The sequence below is a fragment of the Ostrea edulis genome, chromosome 4 (assembly GCF_947568905.1).
Source record: "Ostrea edulis chromosome 4, xbOstEdul1.1, whole genome shotgun sequence".
In the NCBI taxonomy this organism is placed as follows: Eukaryota; Metazoa; Mollusca; class Bivalvia; order Ostreida; family Ostreidae; genus Ostrea; species Ostrea edulis.
The window spans coordinates 56,171,201-56,190,742 of NC_079167.1; the positions used below are offsets into that span (position 1 = coordinate 56,171,201).

A 19,542-nucleotide genomic window follows, 5' to 3' on the forward strand; every position below is an offset into this window, starting at 1 on the left:
TGTTATCATTATACAATATTACCTTGTTCCTATTGTTATCATTATACAATATTACCTTGTTCCTACTGTTATCATTATACAATATTACCTTGTTCCTATTGTTATGATTATACAATATTACCTTGTTCCTATAATTATACAATATTACCTTGTTCCTATTGTTATCATTATACAATATTACCTTGTTCCTATAATTATACAAAATTACCTTGTTCCTATTGTTATCATTATACAATATTACCTTGTTCCTATTGTTATGATTATACAATATTACCTTGTTCCTATAATTATACAATATTACCTTGTTCCTATTGTTATCATTATACAATATTACCTTGTTCCTATTGTTATCATTATACAATATTACCTTGTTCCTATAATTATACAAAATTACCTTGTTCTTATTGTTATAATTATACAATATTACCTTGTTCCTATTGTTATCATTATACAAAATTACCTTGTTCCTATTGTTATGATTCTACAATATTACCTTGTTCCTATTGTTATCATTATACAATATTACCTTGTTCCTATTGTTATGATTCTACAATATTACCTTGTTCCTATTGTTATGATTCTACAATATTACCTTGTTCCTATTGTTATGATTCTACAATATTACCTTGTTCCTATTGTTATCATTATACAAAATTACCTTGTTCTTATTGTTATCATTATACAATATTACCTTGTTCCTATTGTTATCATTATACAATATTACCTTGTTCCTATAATTATACAAAATTACCTTGTTCTTATTGTTATAATTATACAATATTACCTTGTTCCTATTGTTATCATTATACAATATTACCTTGTTCCTATTGTTATCATTATACAAAATTACCTTGTTCTTATTGTTATAATTATACAATATTACCTTGTTCCTATTGTTATGATTCTACAATATTACCTTGTTCCTATTGTTATGATTCTACAATATTACCTTGTTCCTATTGTTATCATTATACAATATTACCTTGTTCCTATTGTTATCATTATACAATATTACCTTGTTCCTACTGCCATCATTATACAATATTACCTTGTTCCTACTGTTATCATTATACTTGAAGAGTTCCATGATGAATTTGAACACTTCTGGAGGACAAATAGTGTGGATGTTTCGGAGCATGGCCATGGCATTTGGAATAGTCTAAAATTGAAAATGTTTGAAAAGAATATGATCAAAAATATAAACACAGGTACCAATAAATGTAACTAATTCTGAGCAAAGAACCTAAACAAGTCCATGGGTCACAATGCTCACCTGAGTCAACTTGCTCCTAGAGACACTTGAAAAATTGGAACAATAAGTCAAGACCTGTCATTGGACAACTACATACACTACATGTTCCTGGGTGATTGTATATCATTTTGACAAACTAAGCATTTTGTTGCAACTGGAAAATTTCTTAGTACATGCTCTTTACAGTGGTCCAAACCTTTGCAAGGTGGAAGGGGGTATGGTTTGAACACAATTAAATCTAAACTACATGTACATGATGATCATTTACCGATAACCAATTTGTAGCCTTTTTTCCTTCAGAGTCAGGCAACAAAATTAAGGAGTAATACTCGCTAAATGCAAGTTAATAATTGAAATTGTAAGTGAAAAATCACAAGTGATCACAATTTTTTGCGAGTGAAGAAAAAACAATCTTTTTTCAAGATTTCCTCGGTTTATTGGCTGTACTTTGAAGTTTACAATAATTTTGTCTTGTACATAGAAACGCTTTACAGAATGATTATAAACATATTGAAAAAGTAAACGTGGGTCGAATAAATAACTAAGGCCAAGGTCATCTCAGTCAATGATGTCGAAGTACTTCAAGCATACTTCAGGCGTCTCAGAGACATCTGATTTAAATAGCAAACATGTTGATTTCGTCTGTGTTTAATCAACACATGAAAGTGCTAGTATCATCGCTTCAGGCGTGGTCCTGCTGTAGTCTATAGTCAAACACTTCGAGTTCGTGGGTTTTTTTTTAACTAGAATTTTTTAGATGAAATTTCCAAAAGTTTTGAATATATAGTTTGAATTGACGCTAACAGTCTTCAAGATTTCAAACCAAGTGATGTTGTAAATAGGTGGTAGATCTGTGGACAGCGAGTACACCACACAAGTGTACCCTATGACCCTCACCATGCACCATGTATGTTGTCCGATAATTCATTAAATGGTAAATGAAAGAACTCTCAATCCCATTTTTGTTATTGCACTTTAAAGATTTTCCCTATATTTTGATATAGAGACATGCTTGTTTTTTTTAAATTCCTGTAAAAAAGCAATCAATTGAAAAATGCTAGTAAAAGAGCTCAATTTTGCTAGTTGGAAAATAATCCACTAGCTAAAATTTGCTAGTAGTAAAGAAAGTTAATTTCGATTCCTGAGAGTTAGAATTTTAAAAAGATCTCTCCTAAATCTCTTATACTGGCTTAAACACAAGTGAATCCACAGTGCATGAGAATGTTTGTGTATTATTTTGAAAATCTGTAGCCCTATGGTTCCTGACAAGATTTATAAAGATTCTTCCAATACATGTAGATTACAACATTTGTGTTAACTTTCATAAATCTTAATTGTGGCATTAGCCCCCCCCCCCCCCCCCAAGGGTAATAGTCTTAACAAACTTGAATTGTCATTATATAAGAAAGCTTTAAACACACAATTTTTGGCTTTTCATGTCCATCAGTTCTTGAAAAAGGTTAATGAAAAGATTTTTTTAACAAAACACCCTAATTTTCACTGTTGCCATTTTCTAATTATCCTTCATTCAAAAAATTTAATTCCCTACAGTGATCATGCTTTGTGTTTCAAGTTTTAATAGCTGAAATAGGCCATTGTTTTCTAGAAGAAAATGAAAATGTGAATGTTGACTGACAAGTTTTAATAACTTGAATTAAACAACACAATTTTTTGCCTTCAACATCAATACCAATTAAAATGATTGCCATTTCCTCAAGAATGCTATGCAGTTGTTCAAAATGTGTGTATGAATCTTGATGTTCAGACAGAAATGAATGTAGAATGTAAATATAAAAATAAATTTCATTTTTAAAAATGTATGAGGGTATGAACTGCGACACTTCATGCCATCATACTTTTCATGAAGCATATTATGAAGTATGTGGTGTGAAGCGTCACAATCATACCATCATGTATTTTCAAAAATGAAATTTATCAAAGTAATAACAATTATGATGCAGGTTAAAAAAAAAAAAGTCTGAGTAAAATCAGTCATTTTTCTTGAAAATGTGACACACCTTCAACAAAAAGTAATTTTGGAAGTTGGAGAAGTTATTTTGTCTGATGATGGCTTGACAAGAATGAGATCCAAACATTTTTCTAAATATGGTCATCATGGCTGGGGGTCCTGCCCACACACCCACCATTGAATTGGCAACCTGTCAAAACAAAAAAATACTAAACGCACGATCGCAATAATTACATAAGGTCCTGCCCACACACCAACCATTGAATTGGCAAACTATCAAAACAAATAATACTAGACGCACGATCACAATAATTACATAAGGTTTATTCTTAAAGAAAAGAAAAATTGGTGGGTGAAGTGCACATGAATTTCAAATTTTTGGTCAACTGTATGTAGCATGTTCAGATATTGATGATGACTTGCATCCTTAGGATTCATGAAAATCAAGATACATTTCTGTCAGATGATTCACCACACAGTAATGACCTTAGCCAGACAGTGAGCTGCCTCCATTCTGATTCTGTAGAAGCAGTGGTCATCCTCTAATATGTCTGTCAGTGCCTTTCTGGTCCCTGCTGTAGGGTAATTCTCCAAAGCTCTGATGGCCTGTAAAAATCATTGTAAAGACAAGAGTGAAACTCTTTTACATTGATCATCTTAACAAAGAGGACCTACACATGTACTTGATTACGCTTCGTTCTCATCAATAATTAATGAGGTAATTTGATTGGGCACTCATAGTGCACCCTGAGCAAATTTGTCCAATCAACAAGACGCTTTCAGCCCAATTTCGGGATACAATTATTGTGAATTAAATTGATGCTACCTTTAAAAACAGAAGAGTTTCATTACTATAACGATTACTTTGATTGGACGATATTTTTTAAATATTTATTTATGAGAATGAGCGAGTAGGAATGAATGGACCCACAGGTGATGGAGAGAGCAATGAAGCGTAATCAACCGTGGGTTTCCGACGATGGTCCTTATAATGAATTCACCGGAACTGTTCTATCGACCAAGTACCACAGAATAATGAAATGCATGTACTACAATAAATACAGACATGATGCTCCCTTCCTTTTTAGTGTATGTATTTTTAGTCATGAAATTTTTGCTCTTGAATACATCATTTCAAACCCAAATTTTCACATTTCTTTATTTTGTTTTTGTTGTATATATATATTATTACTACAGTAACTTGATCCGAAGAGTCGGATCACGTCGAGTTGACAGGCGTGGATCATCAGATCACACGAGACGCAAAGCGTCGAGTTTGATCTGATGATCCACGCCTGTCAACGAGACGTGATCCGACTCTTCGGATCAAGTTACTGTAGTAATGATAAATTTATTATATACCCCCTTCTGCCTTTTAAATCCACATTTATAAGATACTAAATGCAATCCAAATTATCAAAAACACAGACATACCATGAAATTATGTTTTGTGTACGCAGTTTCGTTTGTGACGCGGTCAATATTTTCCACAAATAACATTGCGTTGATGCATTGTTACGTCATTGTGATGGCATCAGTTTCAGAGGATACTGATACGGAATCAGAAAACCGGATCACACGCTGTGAAATCCACAGTATCTGAGAACGATACATTGATGGGTATATAATAAAAAACAGTATCATATACTGTAGATCAATTTTATTTTGTGAGAACTTATTTTCACATGGATAAAATGATGTATTTATTCACAAGACATAACTTTCGTGAATCATTATTTATTGTTTAAGTTTTCTATATGTTAGAGTTTATTTGTGAGAACTTAGATTCGCAAATGGCTAGAATTGAAAACATGTAATTAATGTTCTCAAAAACAAAATATGATTTACAGAAACTACATGTGGAGGATTCAAATTCAGGGCTATATCGATGTCTAAAAAAAACAACGAAAAGTAAACCCCACAAAAATACAGGATTTTTACAGAATTTCAAACTTGGTTTATCCTGTTGATTTCATGTTCACTATTACCTCTCTCTGAGCAACAACATCGCGTTCATATCTCAGCTGGTACTGCCACATGTAGTCGGGCTGTTCCCATGTCACATGACTTAACAGACTCATGTCAGGATCGACCCGAAGCCACAACACTGGAGAATCAGCACTGAGAATGACACAAAATAATTTCTGTATAATCCATCTACCAGTACAGTGTATCTGCCAATGGTAAAACTAAAGAAGAATGAATACCCGTCATTTTCCATCATTTCACTTCTTTATTGCTCCTTTGCAGTATGTAGCTATAGAAATGCAACAGTGTGTGCATGTGTAGGTTATTTTGACTGATTTAGTGCATGTGTAATGCTGATAAAAGCATTGAGTTCTTTGTCAAGTTTATGTGAGGGGATGCTCAGCTTTGCAGTGGTCTTGCTATACAGGTTCCAAAGTTCATAAGAAGAATATCAATTACCAAAGCTGGACTTTAAAAGACTACTAACTATCAGGGGTCAGTTAAGGGCATACATTATATTACTACCAGTATGTATAAATAACGAGCCTTTATAAATTTCTGTATCATTGCGTCATGGCCAGTAAAATAATCTTGTACCATTGATTTCTGTGTGACTAACTTTGTCTAAATGACTGTAGTCCTGGTTCTTGATACTTACAGTCAAACCTCGTTATTTCGAACACGATGGGACCAACAAAAAACTTGTTGCGGATAAAATACTTAAAGAATAAGTGGTTGGGACTTTAGAATCACTTTAAAATCTCCATGGTATTCAAGATATCGGTGTTCGAGATACCAAAGTTCCACTGTACTATGTTCATAAGCAACAGTTTGGACAAGTATGAGCTCCTAATTCTTCATTACTAAGCTACAGTCTGAACAAGAAGTTAGAAATAATACAACAAATCCTGACTTACTCCATTGCACTCAGATCCATATCCACTTCCTCCCCCGTCATCAGCGGAATCTTCTTTTTCTTGTTCCTGACGAATTCACATATAATATGCTAAATATCTCAGAGTGAAAAATCTGCTGAGGTTAGAAGATGTTCAGTGGTCAATAATACAAATAAAACAATAAAGTATTGTTCTCAGAAAACCTTGTATACTTGTGTTTCTTGATCAAAACAAAGAAGCTCCTTAACTTTTTAAAAGATACAAATTTTGTTGATCCTTGTACATCTTGTTTTATAGCATCAGTAATAATGAGGCTGATTATACAATCAATGAATACTGGGGTCTTAATCCAGAATTATTAAAATATCATTATCGTCAAGGAAATTACATGTACATGAAAAATACAGGTCTTCGGGTGCAAATTTCAAAACCAGCAACTTAAAACAAAATCAAATATAACCAAATATTAACACTAAGTGGATTCAAACAAAACATTTCAGAAAAAAACATCACATGAAAAAAAAAATGTCCTTCCTTTTACCTCCTAAACATTGCCCACATGGATACTACAATGTCAAGTCTGCAATCACTAAATATAGAATTGAGAAACATAAGTTCAAAAGTTACTATCAGCAAATGGTTTACTGGATTTAGGCAAATACCTTCTGCATTTAGAATGGCAAGTTATGTCAAATTTGGTCTTATTTTCCTCGATTTTGAAGTTATGGTTGAAAGAACCATCCAATTCTTGAATAGTAACAGTAAGTGGTCCCTGGAATAAAAGAAAAAAATATCATAAACACACACAAACACCTTGGTGTTGTGTACTGGGGAATATTTTTTTGTTTTTATTTTCACCTGTTGTAGATCAAAACATCTCACATTATACCAGTATAGAAATAAGCATGTGTCTGATATACAGTATTAAACCTGTTTATTATTTTTTTCTTTTAGGATGGTAGACAACTGGATGAGAGTCAATCAAAGCTTTAGCTTAGAACACATCATCTGACACCTCCTTACTCAGAGGCGAATTTCCTCGATACTTACCACATACTTGAGGGCCCCTTTGGCACCAAGATCTTGTTTCAGTTCTAGTTCCACCACATTCCTCTTTCTGTTGAACACAAAATTCCCAAAGAACCTAGCACACCCACTCTGAGATCTTACACAAAATTAAGGACCAACTGTGACAGACATATACATGTAGCAAAAAAATATTTATGCATCTACATTTAAGATTAAATCTCTATTTAATGTAGTTTCACATTATGGAACACTTTCAGCAAAGGATACACCCATAACTCCAAGAAAGGGGTAATGTCTTTTCCAGTAACTGTTGAAATAATCTTAAGGAACTGCAATTGAAAAATCAGACATCTTATAATGAAATTAAATGCAAACAATTACTTTGATGGGTTCAATCAAAAGAATCCTTTATACAAATTATTGAAATTTGGTACATGTGTACTACAGGTCTTTGTAAAAGATGTCCACAGGAAAATATTCATGTATGTCACATAAGCTTTCCATCTCAATCAACAATCATAATAGAGGCCCATAAGCCACATCGCTCATCTGAATCACTTTGGTCCTGCTGTTGTTCGGCTCCTGTTGTGATTTTTAAAGGTTTTTTATCAATCTTTATTCCCACAAAAAATTTTGATCACATATTGTGGCCCCAACCTAGCCCCAAAGAATCACAACTGAAAATGAATTCACATAACACAGAGATGCCTCAACACCAATATGACTAACATGACTTTGCTGTTCTGGCTTGAATTTCTCAACAAAAAAATCTTAAACTTAAGTTTGAGTTTTCTCTTATTTGAGCAGTCAAAATTTGAGTAAAATCTCAGACTTAAAAAAATCTTAAACTTAAGTTTGAGTTTTCTCTTATTTGAGCAGTCAGAATTTGAGTAAAATCTCAGACTTAAGTCCAAGTTTCGACTTGTTATTTTCGAGAAATCCAGGTGTGGACAAGACCAAGGTCACAATGTCATAGATCAGAGTATGAAATGAAAGATCTTGCCATAAGAAATCTATAAACAAAATATGAAAGTAGCTCAAAGTCACAGGATCTCACATCATTGCATCATATGAAATATACATGCCCTAGCTTAAATAGTTCAAGAGATATTTTTAAAGATTTTTCCAACATGTACAGTGAAACTTCTCCAAATCAGCCCCTAAGAAAACAGGTCCTCCCTGAATATCGGCTGATTTTTAAAGTCCCAGCAGAAATTCTTAACATTTCCTTACAAAGATTATCTCACAAAACCGGCCACCCCTGAAAACCCGACACCGACCACTTTTTAAAGAACATTTGTTAACAAACATGTGTAATTTACCCTTAAACAGATATTGGAGAACTTTCACTGTATTTGAATCCTCCTTACCCAGAAATGTGTTATGGCAAGTTTGATTGAAATTGGCCCAGCGGTTATGTAGATGTAAAAAAAAATGTTTACGGACAGATAGACAGGTGACGGACAAAATGTGATAAAAAAAGCTCACTTTAACCTTCAGCTCAGGTGAGCAAATAATGTAAATCCCATGTTTCAATGTTATTCAAAAACTGAAAATATTAGGCAAACAGCATCCTTACAGAGGTGGTGGAGAGGAGCAAATTCCCCCAAGTGTTGGCTGCCACTTTCTGTGCAGCTCCTGTTGTTGCCAGGGCTACCAACTTGTTAAAAACCTGCAGTAAATAAAGAAACTACTATTTTTCACATTCTATATTACATCCATCAAAAGAGAACAAGAAACATAATTCATTGACAAGTCATTCCTTTTTAATTTCATCTATTTACAGACCTGCAAAAATTTCATATTTTATATGTAATTTTGAAGAGAAAAAAATTGTATCAACTCTTTGGGGGAAAACAAATCGAATACTGCCACCCTACAGATCTGACAAAACCTGATAGACAAGGTAAATATCAAACTTCTAACACATCTGAAATGGTCAGATACTGGTGCCCCTTACTACTGGTTTGACCACTGACCTGTATGAGAAGCTGTTCACCAATCCTCTGCTCTAACATTCTGATCACTAACAGTGATTTTGATGTGAAGGCTTCCATGTAGCGTGGAGACACTGTGTGGGGATTTTTGATGGAGAAGTGATGATTGCAGTCCCGCTTTGTGGCATCTAGCAAAATTCCCCCCACTCTATTTTCATAGTCCTGGACAACTTTCAAATGCTGTCAGATCAAAATGTATAATAAAGAGGGAAAAAATTACATATTAGATGACAATAGTGGTAGTGGTATTGGTGATGATGACAATGATGGTGATGATGATGCCAATGATGGTGATGATGATGATGATAGTGGTGGTGATGGTTTGTGGTGGTGGAGCTAATGATGACAATGAATTTCACATATATAAGTTACATGTACATGACTAATGCAATTAACAGCTTTTCAAGATTATTAACAAGAGTACTGCAAACGGTACAACATAAGCCTGTTAGACTTTTAGTGCAATATCTGTATTCATGATGAGAAAAAAATCCAGTAACCTATTTGACATACTTTTAGCCCTAAAGTAGGTCGTTGTGTACAAATCAAGTTGAAAAGTAAACTGATTATGTATTTCTCTGAGAGGAAGGTTCTGACAAAATTTCAGGGCAATACCTGTATTCATAACATGGAAAAAAATCTGGAAAAGGTAAACAAGGTTTTGCTACTAAGAGATACTATGACCTTGACATTTGACCTTGAGAAGCAATAGGCATCCTCCACTTGGCGTGAGGTGTATATGTACCAAGTTTGACAGTCCTAGCCACAAGGGTTCGGTCTGTATCCTGCCTACAAGGTTTTCCTACTAAGTAATACTATGACCTTGACCTTTGACCTTGAAGAACAAAAGGCATCTCCACTTGGCATGAGGATTATATGTACAAAGTTTGAAGGTCCTAGTCCCAATAGTTCGGTTTGTATTCTGTCTACAAGGTTTTCCTATTCACTGATATAACCTTGACCTTTGACCTCTGAACTTGAAGAATAAACATTTTTCTCTCATCATGGTTTTCCTATCAACTGATACTATACCCTTGACCTTTGACCTTGAAAAACAATAGGCATCTTACTCTCATTATGGTGATTAAATATATCAAGTTGTAGGATCCTAGCTCCAATAGTTCGATTTGTATTCTGCCCACAATATTTTCCTACTAAATGATACTACAACCTTGACCTTTGACCATGAAAAACAATAGGAATCTTCCTCTCATTATGGTGATCAAATGTACCAAGTTGTAAGGTCCTGGAGCTTACAGTTCATTTTGCATTTTGCCTACAAGATATAGACAGACGGACAACGGTATAACATAATATGTCCTGTCTTCGACAGGCATATAAAAAATTATCTGAGCTTTCAAAAGTCATCAATTACATTTGAAATTCTGAATCTGTATTCATTGTTTCCAAATGTTTTCTTGATGAAAAGGCCACATAAATATCTTGAGATCCCCATTGGTAACCATGCATCAGACCTGTTAAAATATAATTCATAAAACAATTCTAATACCATATTTACCAAGGAATGACATTTGTAGCATCATTAAAATAAAAATAAGTTTCAAAGTATAATATATTTTGAAAGGACTGGATTCAATGTATTAAGGTGTAATTACCAAGTTTGCATGGTGATGAATGTTCCAAAGAATTGTTTAGCCACTGCCTCCGCCAGGACTGTTCTAGTGGCGATAGTCTGATCTATAATCCTGTTTGAGTGTAGTAGGTTTGTGCTGAAAACAAAAACATCAAAGCTTTCCTCACAGAAGAGACTTACAGGCCATAGTGCTCTATCCCAGTGATGACAGGACTCATCAGTTTCTTGACAAGTCACTACAACAACCAGGTAGGAATTTATATCTGATCAATGATCGATGGAAAATTGTTCCAAGAGAAGTGACTAACCAACCAGTAGTCATTATAAATAATACAGCCAATCATCCATGTTCAAGTTCTGATCAATGAAAATGAAACCTTAGCAAACACAACAGTCTCCAGGATTCATGCACACACAGGTAAGTTGCAACATAAATTGTCATAGTACTATATACAGTTTTTGAAATAACCATGCACCTGACCAACCGAGACACATAAATTTTGTCATGAGCGAACAAATTTCTTTGTAGACACGCCCAATCGGAAGCGTTAAAATTTCACACTAAATAAATTTAAATGTATAAAATCAATATATGCACCCAGGGGTGCTGAGCCGAGTTGCATGGGATACATTGTAAGTCAGGAATGATGTGGCATATCTATAATTGTGAAGAACTAATTTCAGTTTTAAACTTTTCGAGTTAGTGTCCAGAAACCATATTTGTCTGAAGTTTTCAATCTATTTTCGGTCACTGTGACCTTGACCTTTGACCTTTTTTCTCCAAAATCAATAGGGGCCTTGATTTCCTGGTATCCAACAATATATCCAAGTTTCATTTGATTCAAATTAAAAATTTTCGAGTTATCCTCATGAAACCAAAATTTGTTGGAATTTTAAATCTATTTTTGGTCACTGTGACCTTGACCTTTGACCTATTTTCTCAAAAATCGATAGGGGTCTTTCTAACCTGGTACATAACAATATCATTAAGTATCATTTGATTCGGATTTAAACTTTCTGAGTTATCATCCGGAAACCAAATTTTTCTGAAATTTTCATTCTATTTTCGGTCAATGTGACCTTGACGTTTCACCATTTTTCTCCAAAATTAATAGGGATCTTCCTTACCTGGTACCCAACAATATATCAAAGTTTCATTTGATTAGATTGTAAACTTTTCGAGTTATCATCCAGAAACCAATTGTTGACGCCCACCACCCGCCCGAATCACCAAACCAATTGCAACGAAGTTGAACTCGGCTAAAAATCTACATATATCGGTAACGAAGTTGTAAAAAGCCATGGGGCTTTATAAAATATATATGATCTGGATCAAGGTTATAGGAAGCTGAACATATATTGGCAAACTGAAAAACTTTGATATATATATATATTATTACTACAGTAACTTGATCCGAAGAGTCGGATCACATCGAGTTGATAGGCGTGGATCATCAGATCACACGAGACGCGAAGCGTCGAGTTTGATCTGATGATCCGCGCCTGTCAACGAGACGTGATCCAACTCTTCGGATCAAGTTACTGTAGTAATGATAAATTTATTATATACCCCCCTTATGCATTTTAAATCCACATTTATCAGATAATAAATGTAATCCAAATTATCAAAAACACAGACATACCAAGAAATTATGTTTTGTGTACGCAGTTTCGTTTGTGACGCGGTCAATATTTTCCACAAATAGCATTGCGTTGATGCATTGTGACGGCATCAGTTTCAGAGGATACTGATACGGAATCAGAAAACCACAGTGTGGTGATCCAGAAAACCGGATCACACGCTGTGAAATCCACTGTATCAAAGAACAATACATTGATGGGTATATAATTAGAAAGGTTCATTGAGCTAAATTAAAAGATGAATCATTAACACTTATGAAACACAAAAGACCACAGGCCCAAAATTTTACCCGAGTTATCTTACTGATACAGAAATAAAGACTCTAGTTTGAGAAACTAGTAGTGTAAATCTACGAATCCCCATTATGGGGGTTATTAAATGAAGACAGTAAATCGAATCTACATGTACATTACATAAAGGTGCCTGTAGGTCTTGAAAAGATATCGTTTAAAAATTTGACCTATATATATGTACTGTGGTTTCATAAAATTTTGTGGGTATCAAATTTCGTGGATGTTTTCGCTGATACATTCATGGAGAGCTACTCTATGTTCTACCTTCATGAGTTTTATAATTGTCATTCATTTAATACTGGATTTTTAAAATTGTCATTCGTCGCATTGTGCGGCAGGTCTGGGGGGATTTTAGGGGTATTTTGGGACATTTCTGGCCTGTCTTTCCCCCCATCTGTCAATCAAGATGGAGGGCATGTGTGGTTTATTGGGTGACTGAAGAATAAACCTTCAGGTGTTTATTGGGGGAAGAATAAACCCTCAGGTGTTAATATGTTTATTGGGGAAAGAATAAACCCTCAGGTGTTAATATGTTTATTGGGGAAAGAATACCCCTCATGTAAATTGGAGTCCACATGTGTCTGCCAGACCGGGGCCCCCTCCACCTCTTTTAATAGGAGGGTAGGCTTTCCTTGGAGTACTCAGTGTCAGCAGTACTATCAACCAGGGAGCAATTCTTTGGGAAACAGGGTAAACAGATATGTCAACCAATGCAACCTCTGTTCGCATGTCGTTTCTATACATGGGACTCCATTGGTACTTATGCCCAACACAAGGCCCCCGTTTTGCCCATTATGCACCTTGTATGTTGGTATCTCGGTTGTTCCCCCCAGACCTGGGTATTTAGTAAGCAATGCGGCCATTTATCTCCACTTTTCTGTTGTGTGCACAGGTTGTGTTCGGCTGGTAATGATATTCAATGATATCAATAAATGGGTAAATCAAGTTGGTGTTTTGGGTTTTGTTTCCACGGTAATGGTTTGAACCCAATATAGTGGAGGGAAGTTTGTGTATATTCCCCATTGTTTTTGCTATCAGTTGGCTAAGCCACTTCAGCCAAGAGTTTAGACGTCCCTAGGTGGGCATATCGACTGTTCAATTAACAGATATTGGTGTTCAATGAAAAGTGATGAAAAGCTTTGTATTCCTTATAGGAGTTATGAGATTGATCACTGTTCGTTATCTTCACCTTTTCATTGTATTGTTATGTAAAACTTGTAGCCCCTATTGTGTTGCCAGGGTTTAGGATGGTGGTGGTTTGGGGGGGGTGTAAATAAAAGTCTTCACAATGTAGTACATGCATTTTTTAACAAATCCTCACCTTAAGATAGACATGGTAGCATAAGACAATGATTCTACATAAGCCTCATCCACAAACACATGTTTATAGCAGGAGTAAGGGTATCTACTGGACAGCAGCTCCTCGTAAAACTCAAAAGCCTACAAAACAACCGATGTATTTGTGAAACAAAAAGCACAAATGATGGCCAGTCCTACCTCCTATCGACCGCTAATTAAAGACAGGTCAACTACAATATACCCCAAGTGCATGAAGTCAGAAAACATATAAAACAGGGTGTATGGTACAAAATATTTAACAGGGTGTATGGTACAAAATATTAAACAGGGTGTATGGTACAAAATATTAAACAGGGTGTATGGTACAAAATATTGAACAGGGTGTATGGTACAAAATATTAAACAGGGTGTATGGTACAAAATATTAAACAGGGTGTATGGTACAAAATATTAAACAGGGTGTATGGTACAAAATATTTAACCGGGTGTATGGTACAAAATATTAAACAGGGTGTATGGTACAAAATATTAAACAGGGTGTATGGTACAAAATATTTAACAGGGTGTATGGTACAAAATAGAGACCAAATCTTCGACAGGTTTTCTGTCAATTGAAAAATTTATATTTATTCATAAGTGATATATTGTTATTCAATGTCATTTTGAAGAACTCATATTTACGTGATGAATGTATCCTGTTGTGTGTTTAAGGATTTCTGTCAGGTGTGGTAAACAGAAGTGTGTCACTTCATGCATGTTGGGATCCACATAAATTTCATATGGCCTATAAATAAACAGCAAATAATTACAATTAATTAGATATCAAACGTTAATGACACAATACGAAGACAATGTAAATGGCACCAGAAGACATGAATCAATTAAAATCTATAAGACAAGCTTCTATAAACTCATTAACATACCCCATACTTCACTATGACTTCCTCAATTTTTAAAACTGTGATATTGTCTTTTACCTACCCAACAGCCATTCCAATGTTAGGTGCTGCAGTAGGAACTGACAGGAAATAGTGGAAAGTCTTTCGCTTTTTGTCAGAAGTGGATATTACCTCAATGAGGTCACCACAGGTCACTGCCGTCAGATCATTGTCAACTGTTACCTCAATTTTCCATGTGCATGGCTCAGAATATGTGTCCAGACATGGAAACCATAATCTAAATATTGCAGAAATATGTTGTTCATTTTCTCCCTTCCACTTATACTGTGAGTTTTATTTCTAAAAGGTACTAGTAATTTTTGCAATCTCCAAGTAATCAGTTTTGAGTCACAATTGTAGATTTTCTTCAACTCAAAGAATTTTTAAATTGGTGAAATCTCAAATTGTAGGATATACCGTACAGGTGGAACTTTTAGCTAGAAACAAATTTAGCAATTTTCCCATAAAAATTGTTATATATATTTAGCAAATAGCAAATTTATAATTCCAGGAAAGATGACACTATTACCTCAGATTTGGAATACATTGTTAGCGATATTCAATTTTAGCCATCTCAACACCCTCGCTAATAATGCCAGAATTGAATCCTCGCTAAAATTCTGCTAATACGGTATATGTGCATGACTGTATTTAATAAAATATATTTAAATGTATACCAAATATTTCATAACATTACAAAATTCATAATAAAAATTCTATATCACAAAACCCTTGCATTTTTTTCCTTCAGAAGCAAAATTTCACAAATGTCAGTAATAAGTGATTGTTCTAATTTGAAAATGAAACCCGGTATGTTTTGGATAAATTCTAGTATACATATACATGTACCTACCATAAAGACTGAAGAAAATTTGACTACCTTGAACAATTATTGAGACCTCCAGTGAATGCGTGAGCTGACTTTTCATTTACAGGTCCAGGTATATCAGGCACAACAAAATGTAGACCACCTCTTGGGTTTTCCAACGAAAACTCAATGCTTACGCGAAAGGGGCGTAACTCTACAACAACAATTCAATAAACTACATGTCAATAGACATAACACTAAATATATGTACAAAATTGATTCCATATCATCATCTGGCAGGAACATAACAAGGTTTATTTTACCTCTAAAGACTTTTTTCTATACAAATGCTTGGCAAATAAATCTGCTATTTCTTCTACTAATGAAGTTTCAAAACTATTTTCCCATGGATGAATAGTCTAGAAACTAAAATTATTTTTCAGAGTGGGACACATATCTGTTTACTGGATATTTAAACAATAGCAAGTTTTTTGTTCACCTTAACAGCAGCTATTTCCCTTATAGGCATATACATGTACATGAATTGTATTAATATTGTGATCAATATCAACACAAATTTTAGCACAACCATTTTACAACAGTCATTTCAAGAAATCAATATTCTGGAATCAACTCTATTTGATTAGGAAAAGTAATAGTAATTTCATGATAAATCAGCATTCCTTGTGTTTTCACCTGCAATATTCAAGTACATCTCTGGAGGCAAGCGAACCGTGATTTCTCCATTTCCATTGTCAGGGTCTACTGCAGACATGGCAGAAAAATGACAGTGTTGAAAGTAATCAAGATTTCTCCTGAAGAAGAACAAATTCGTACAAAAAATAGTTGACTTCATGATGTATCAATTTGGAGTTTATGATACATATCAAATGGCCATCATCAAAATTGATGCTATTAACCAACTTTTATTCCTGTGCAAAGAATATTGACAAAATTTGTGAGAACCAATTTCACTTGAATATTTGTCTCCATAAACAAGTCAATTTGTTTATGCATAAGGTGTATGTGTTGACTCAGTCAAGAATATTGCTGACAACATGTTCCTGTCAAATATTCACAAATAAAAGTTGGTTGACCTTCTGAAGTCCATAACACATTTTTTTTTTCAAAATGAAACTCCCTCTAAGAATGTGATAATTCTACGTACTGTTTTGCATCTCCCTGGCAGATTTCCATTGTTGGGTCATTGTAGAGAAATTTGGCCTCATGCTGATCATTTATTGATACGTGATAAATACCTGCTAAAGCTAAGGAAATCTCATATCCACCATTCTAGTTACATCAAAACCAGTAAAATCAATTTTACAAGGACATTGATGAAAGGTCATAAATAAAACAAGTTCATATCTTCATGTATTTCCATGACAAAAACATTGGAGATGTAAAATATTAGTTAGAGAAACTTTCACAAAAATTGTTAAGATTCATTTAATAGCACTGAATTCTCTAATAACCTTAATATCACACATTGGGGGGAAAAATTGTAGAGGATACGACACTGCTTGCTGTTTATCTTCACTCTTTTCAGATCCTGTCTCAAAGGATGGATGACAAGTTCAACATAACCCTGCAAAAATCATTTTTGTAAATCATAAATCAATTTTTAATACAAATAGTATAAAATTAATGAATGTTTTATAAGTAAGTAAATAGTAAACAAAGGCTCTATCATTTAAAACATTCAGAGATACCAGTATATGTTGTTTAAATACTATAATATTTCATGTTGATCAACAGCTTTATTGTGTGCTATTTCTACTCACAGACAATTCAATTGCAAGTTTAAATTTTGCCTGTATCTGGTTGCTGTCATAATGATATGGGGAGAAAATTTCAAATTCAATTTCTGATTATATGGCAGACTGCTGTATGTGATTTGATGTGTAGCACAATCAGAGCTGATGCACTATTTGGCATAATTATGATTTAGCACTTTGGATAATAGATAAACAAGGATTTTTATATTTCAGTGCAACCCTAAGGCGCTAAATTATGAATCCCACTAAAATAAGTCAACATACAGTATTTGAAGCAAGGAGACAAATTGCTTGACATCCAGGACTGGAGATGATTTTTTTTTTAAAATAGTGCATTTTTACTAGGACTATGTATTGGCCTGAGTTTTCAAATACAATACCATATTTGTACTAGCGATATAATATAATGATATTTTGGATTTATTTAACTCATTGAAATTTTCCACTGAAAGGATTAAAATCAACAACAAAATGGAAATATTGATTGATTTTTTAATTTTGGGGGGGGAGGGGGGGGGCATAACATTATTTATGGATCTGTTTTTAATATCCAATAACACAATTATCAAACTGAAAGATATCAAAATTCAATGTTTCTAAAGATTTCATTTTTAATTTGTTAGCAGCTGACAGTTTTCAAAGTTCAACCGTCAAAAATATCAATTATAGTACTCCGAATTAAAGTAGCCAATGACATCGTAGCAATAGTTTTGGATTTTTTTCATTATATCAAAGTTACCAAGTACTACACTAAGAACTCTGTCTGATGCCAATATTACAGCTTTTGAATGAGTGAAAACGTTATTGTCATTTATTTTTGTTCTCTCCCTGCATGAGCTTTACCACATAGGTGGTACATATTTCTCAAATATATTCAAATTTGGCCAAGTAGTATCTTTTAAGAAGTTGAAATTGTTCAATTGTTAACAAAACAGACGACAAAAAAGATCACTTGAAAATACTCACAATTAGGGACTTCTTCTCCAAATTAATTGCACGAATGCACAATGTCTGATGAGCTAAAAAAAAAAACCACTTTATAAGAAATTTAGCAACACAATCTTTTATATATATATTTTACATAGCAACGTCAAGAGTACTTGTAGGATTTCTTGTGCAAAGCTTAGGAAACACATGACTATAATGAATGAATTTACATAACAGCGAGTACGGTAAGTCAGTACTAAGCTCAGGCTCACAAGTTGTGAGCTCTAATAACTAAAGCACACAAAAAAGTTCAAGCTGAAGTTGAACATTTGTCTAGAAAAAACAACTGAAGCAGTGGTGGATCAAAACTTGGAGTTGAAGGATGAGTTTAGCATACACACATAAGATAAGGAAAATCAACCTTGCCACTTCAATTCATTACTGTACATATGTCTATTAGACATCAAATGATCATGATGATCGTGATCAACTTGATTAATTCTAGACTTGTGAATAAATTTCATTAAAATAACAACATCAAAAAACACTGAAAATTCTGTGAGCCGTATGGGCACCACTATTTTGTTCAACTATTGGTACCCTCCTCTGTCTCTGTAATAAATTCATAGATTGCTTCATCAGTTATTCAAGTTTTAAATTTGATTGCCAAAAATACAAGACTGACATGCAATTTGTAATTTAAACACTCAATTTGTTCAAAATGAATTGTATAATTATAATCATAACAGTATTTAGCAAATCATTATCATAGAAAACGGTAATACGACTAGTAAATAGATGAACAACTTCTGGAGTTTCCATAGATAAATATATAAGACTGCAATTATTCACCGAAAAATCCTTCGATAAAATAAATAAATTGTTTGGAAGTACCATAAAAAAATTTCATAAGCAGACAAGTTTTCTCATACTTTCATTTGTATTTGTTGTTGTTATGATGTCACAATGCACTGTTTACGTCAACTGCATTATTCATATTTCCCACATCAAATGAATAGGCGGATCAAATGCCTCAAGTTGTGTTGCAATATGTAAAATACATTTGATCATCTGTTTGCAAATGTACTGTAAAATCTAAACAAGCAATCTCAAACTGTAACATCACTTCCATCCCCTCAAGCCTCAGTGAAC

General features: G+C 33.9%; 1 protein-coding gene across 4 annotated transcripts in view; it reads right to left on the minus strand.

Moving 5' to 3' along the window:
• LOC125669937 (transcription initiation factor TFIID subunit 2-like) overlaps positions 1–19,542 on the minus strand; it is a 46,171-nt gene that overhangs the window by 18,356 nt on the left and 8,273 nt on the right. For all 4 annotated transcript variants that reach the window (XR_008802495.1, XM_048904797.2, XM_056163062.1 and 1 more), the window contains exons 2-21: positions 18,430–18,482; positions 17,201–17,273; positions 16,854–16,944; positions 16,382–16,500; positions 15,758–15,899; positions 14,921–15,115; positions 14,621–14,723; positions 13,962–14,080; positions 10,728–10,841; positions 10,487–10,586; positions 9,094–9,291; positions 8,694–8,786; positions 7,382–7,443; positions 7,136–7,250; positions 6,748–6,857; positions 6,107–6,172; positions 5,210–5,342; positions 3,708–3,827; positions 3,271–3,411; positions 1,049–1,159 (exon numbers count right to left, since the gene is read on the minus strand). Coding sequence is in view for 3 of the 4 variants with exons in the window: in XM_048904797.2 (XP_048760754.2) it covers positions 1,049–1,159; positions 3,271–3,411; positions 3,708–3,827; positions 5,210–5,342; positions 6,107–6,172; positions 6,748–6,857; positions 7,136–7,250; positions 7,382–7,443; positions 8,694–8,786; positions 9,094–9,291; positions 10,487–10,586; positions 10,728–10,841; positions 13,962–14,080; positions 14,621–14,723; positions 14,921–15,115; positions 15,758–15,899; positions 16,382–16,500; positions 16,854–16,944; positions 17,201–17,273; positions 18,430–18,482 (2,258 nt within the window). In the remaining variant the exon portion in view is untranslated. The remainder of the gene's footprint in view (positions 1–1,048; positions 1,160–3,270; positions 3,412–3,707; positions 3,828–5,209; positions 5,343–6,106; positions 6,173–6,747; positions 6,858–7,135; positions 7,251–7,381; positions 7,444–8,693; positions 8,787–9,093; positions 9,292–10,486; positions 10,587–10,727; positions 10,842–13,961; positions 14,081–14,620; positions 14,724–14,920; positions 15,116–15,757; positions 15,900–16,381; positions 16,501–16,853; positions 16,945–17,200; positions 17,274–18,429; positions 18,483–19,542) is intronic.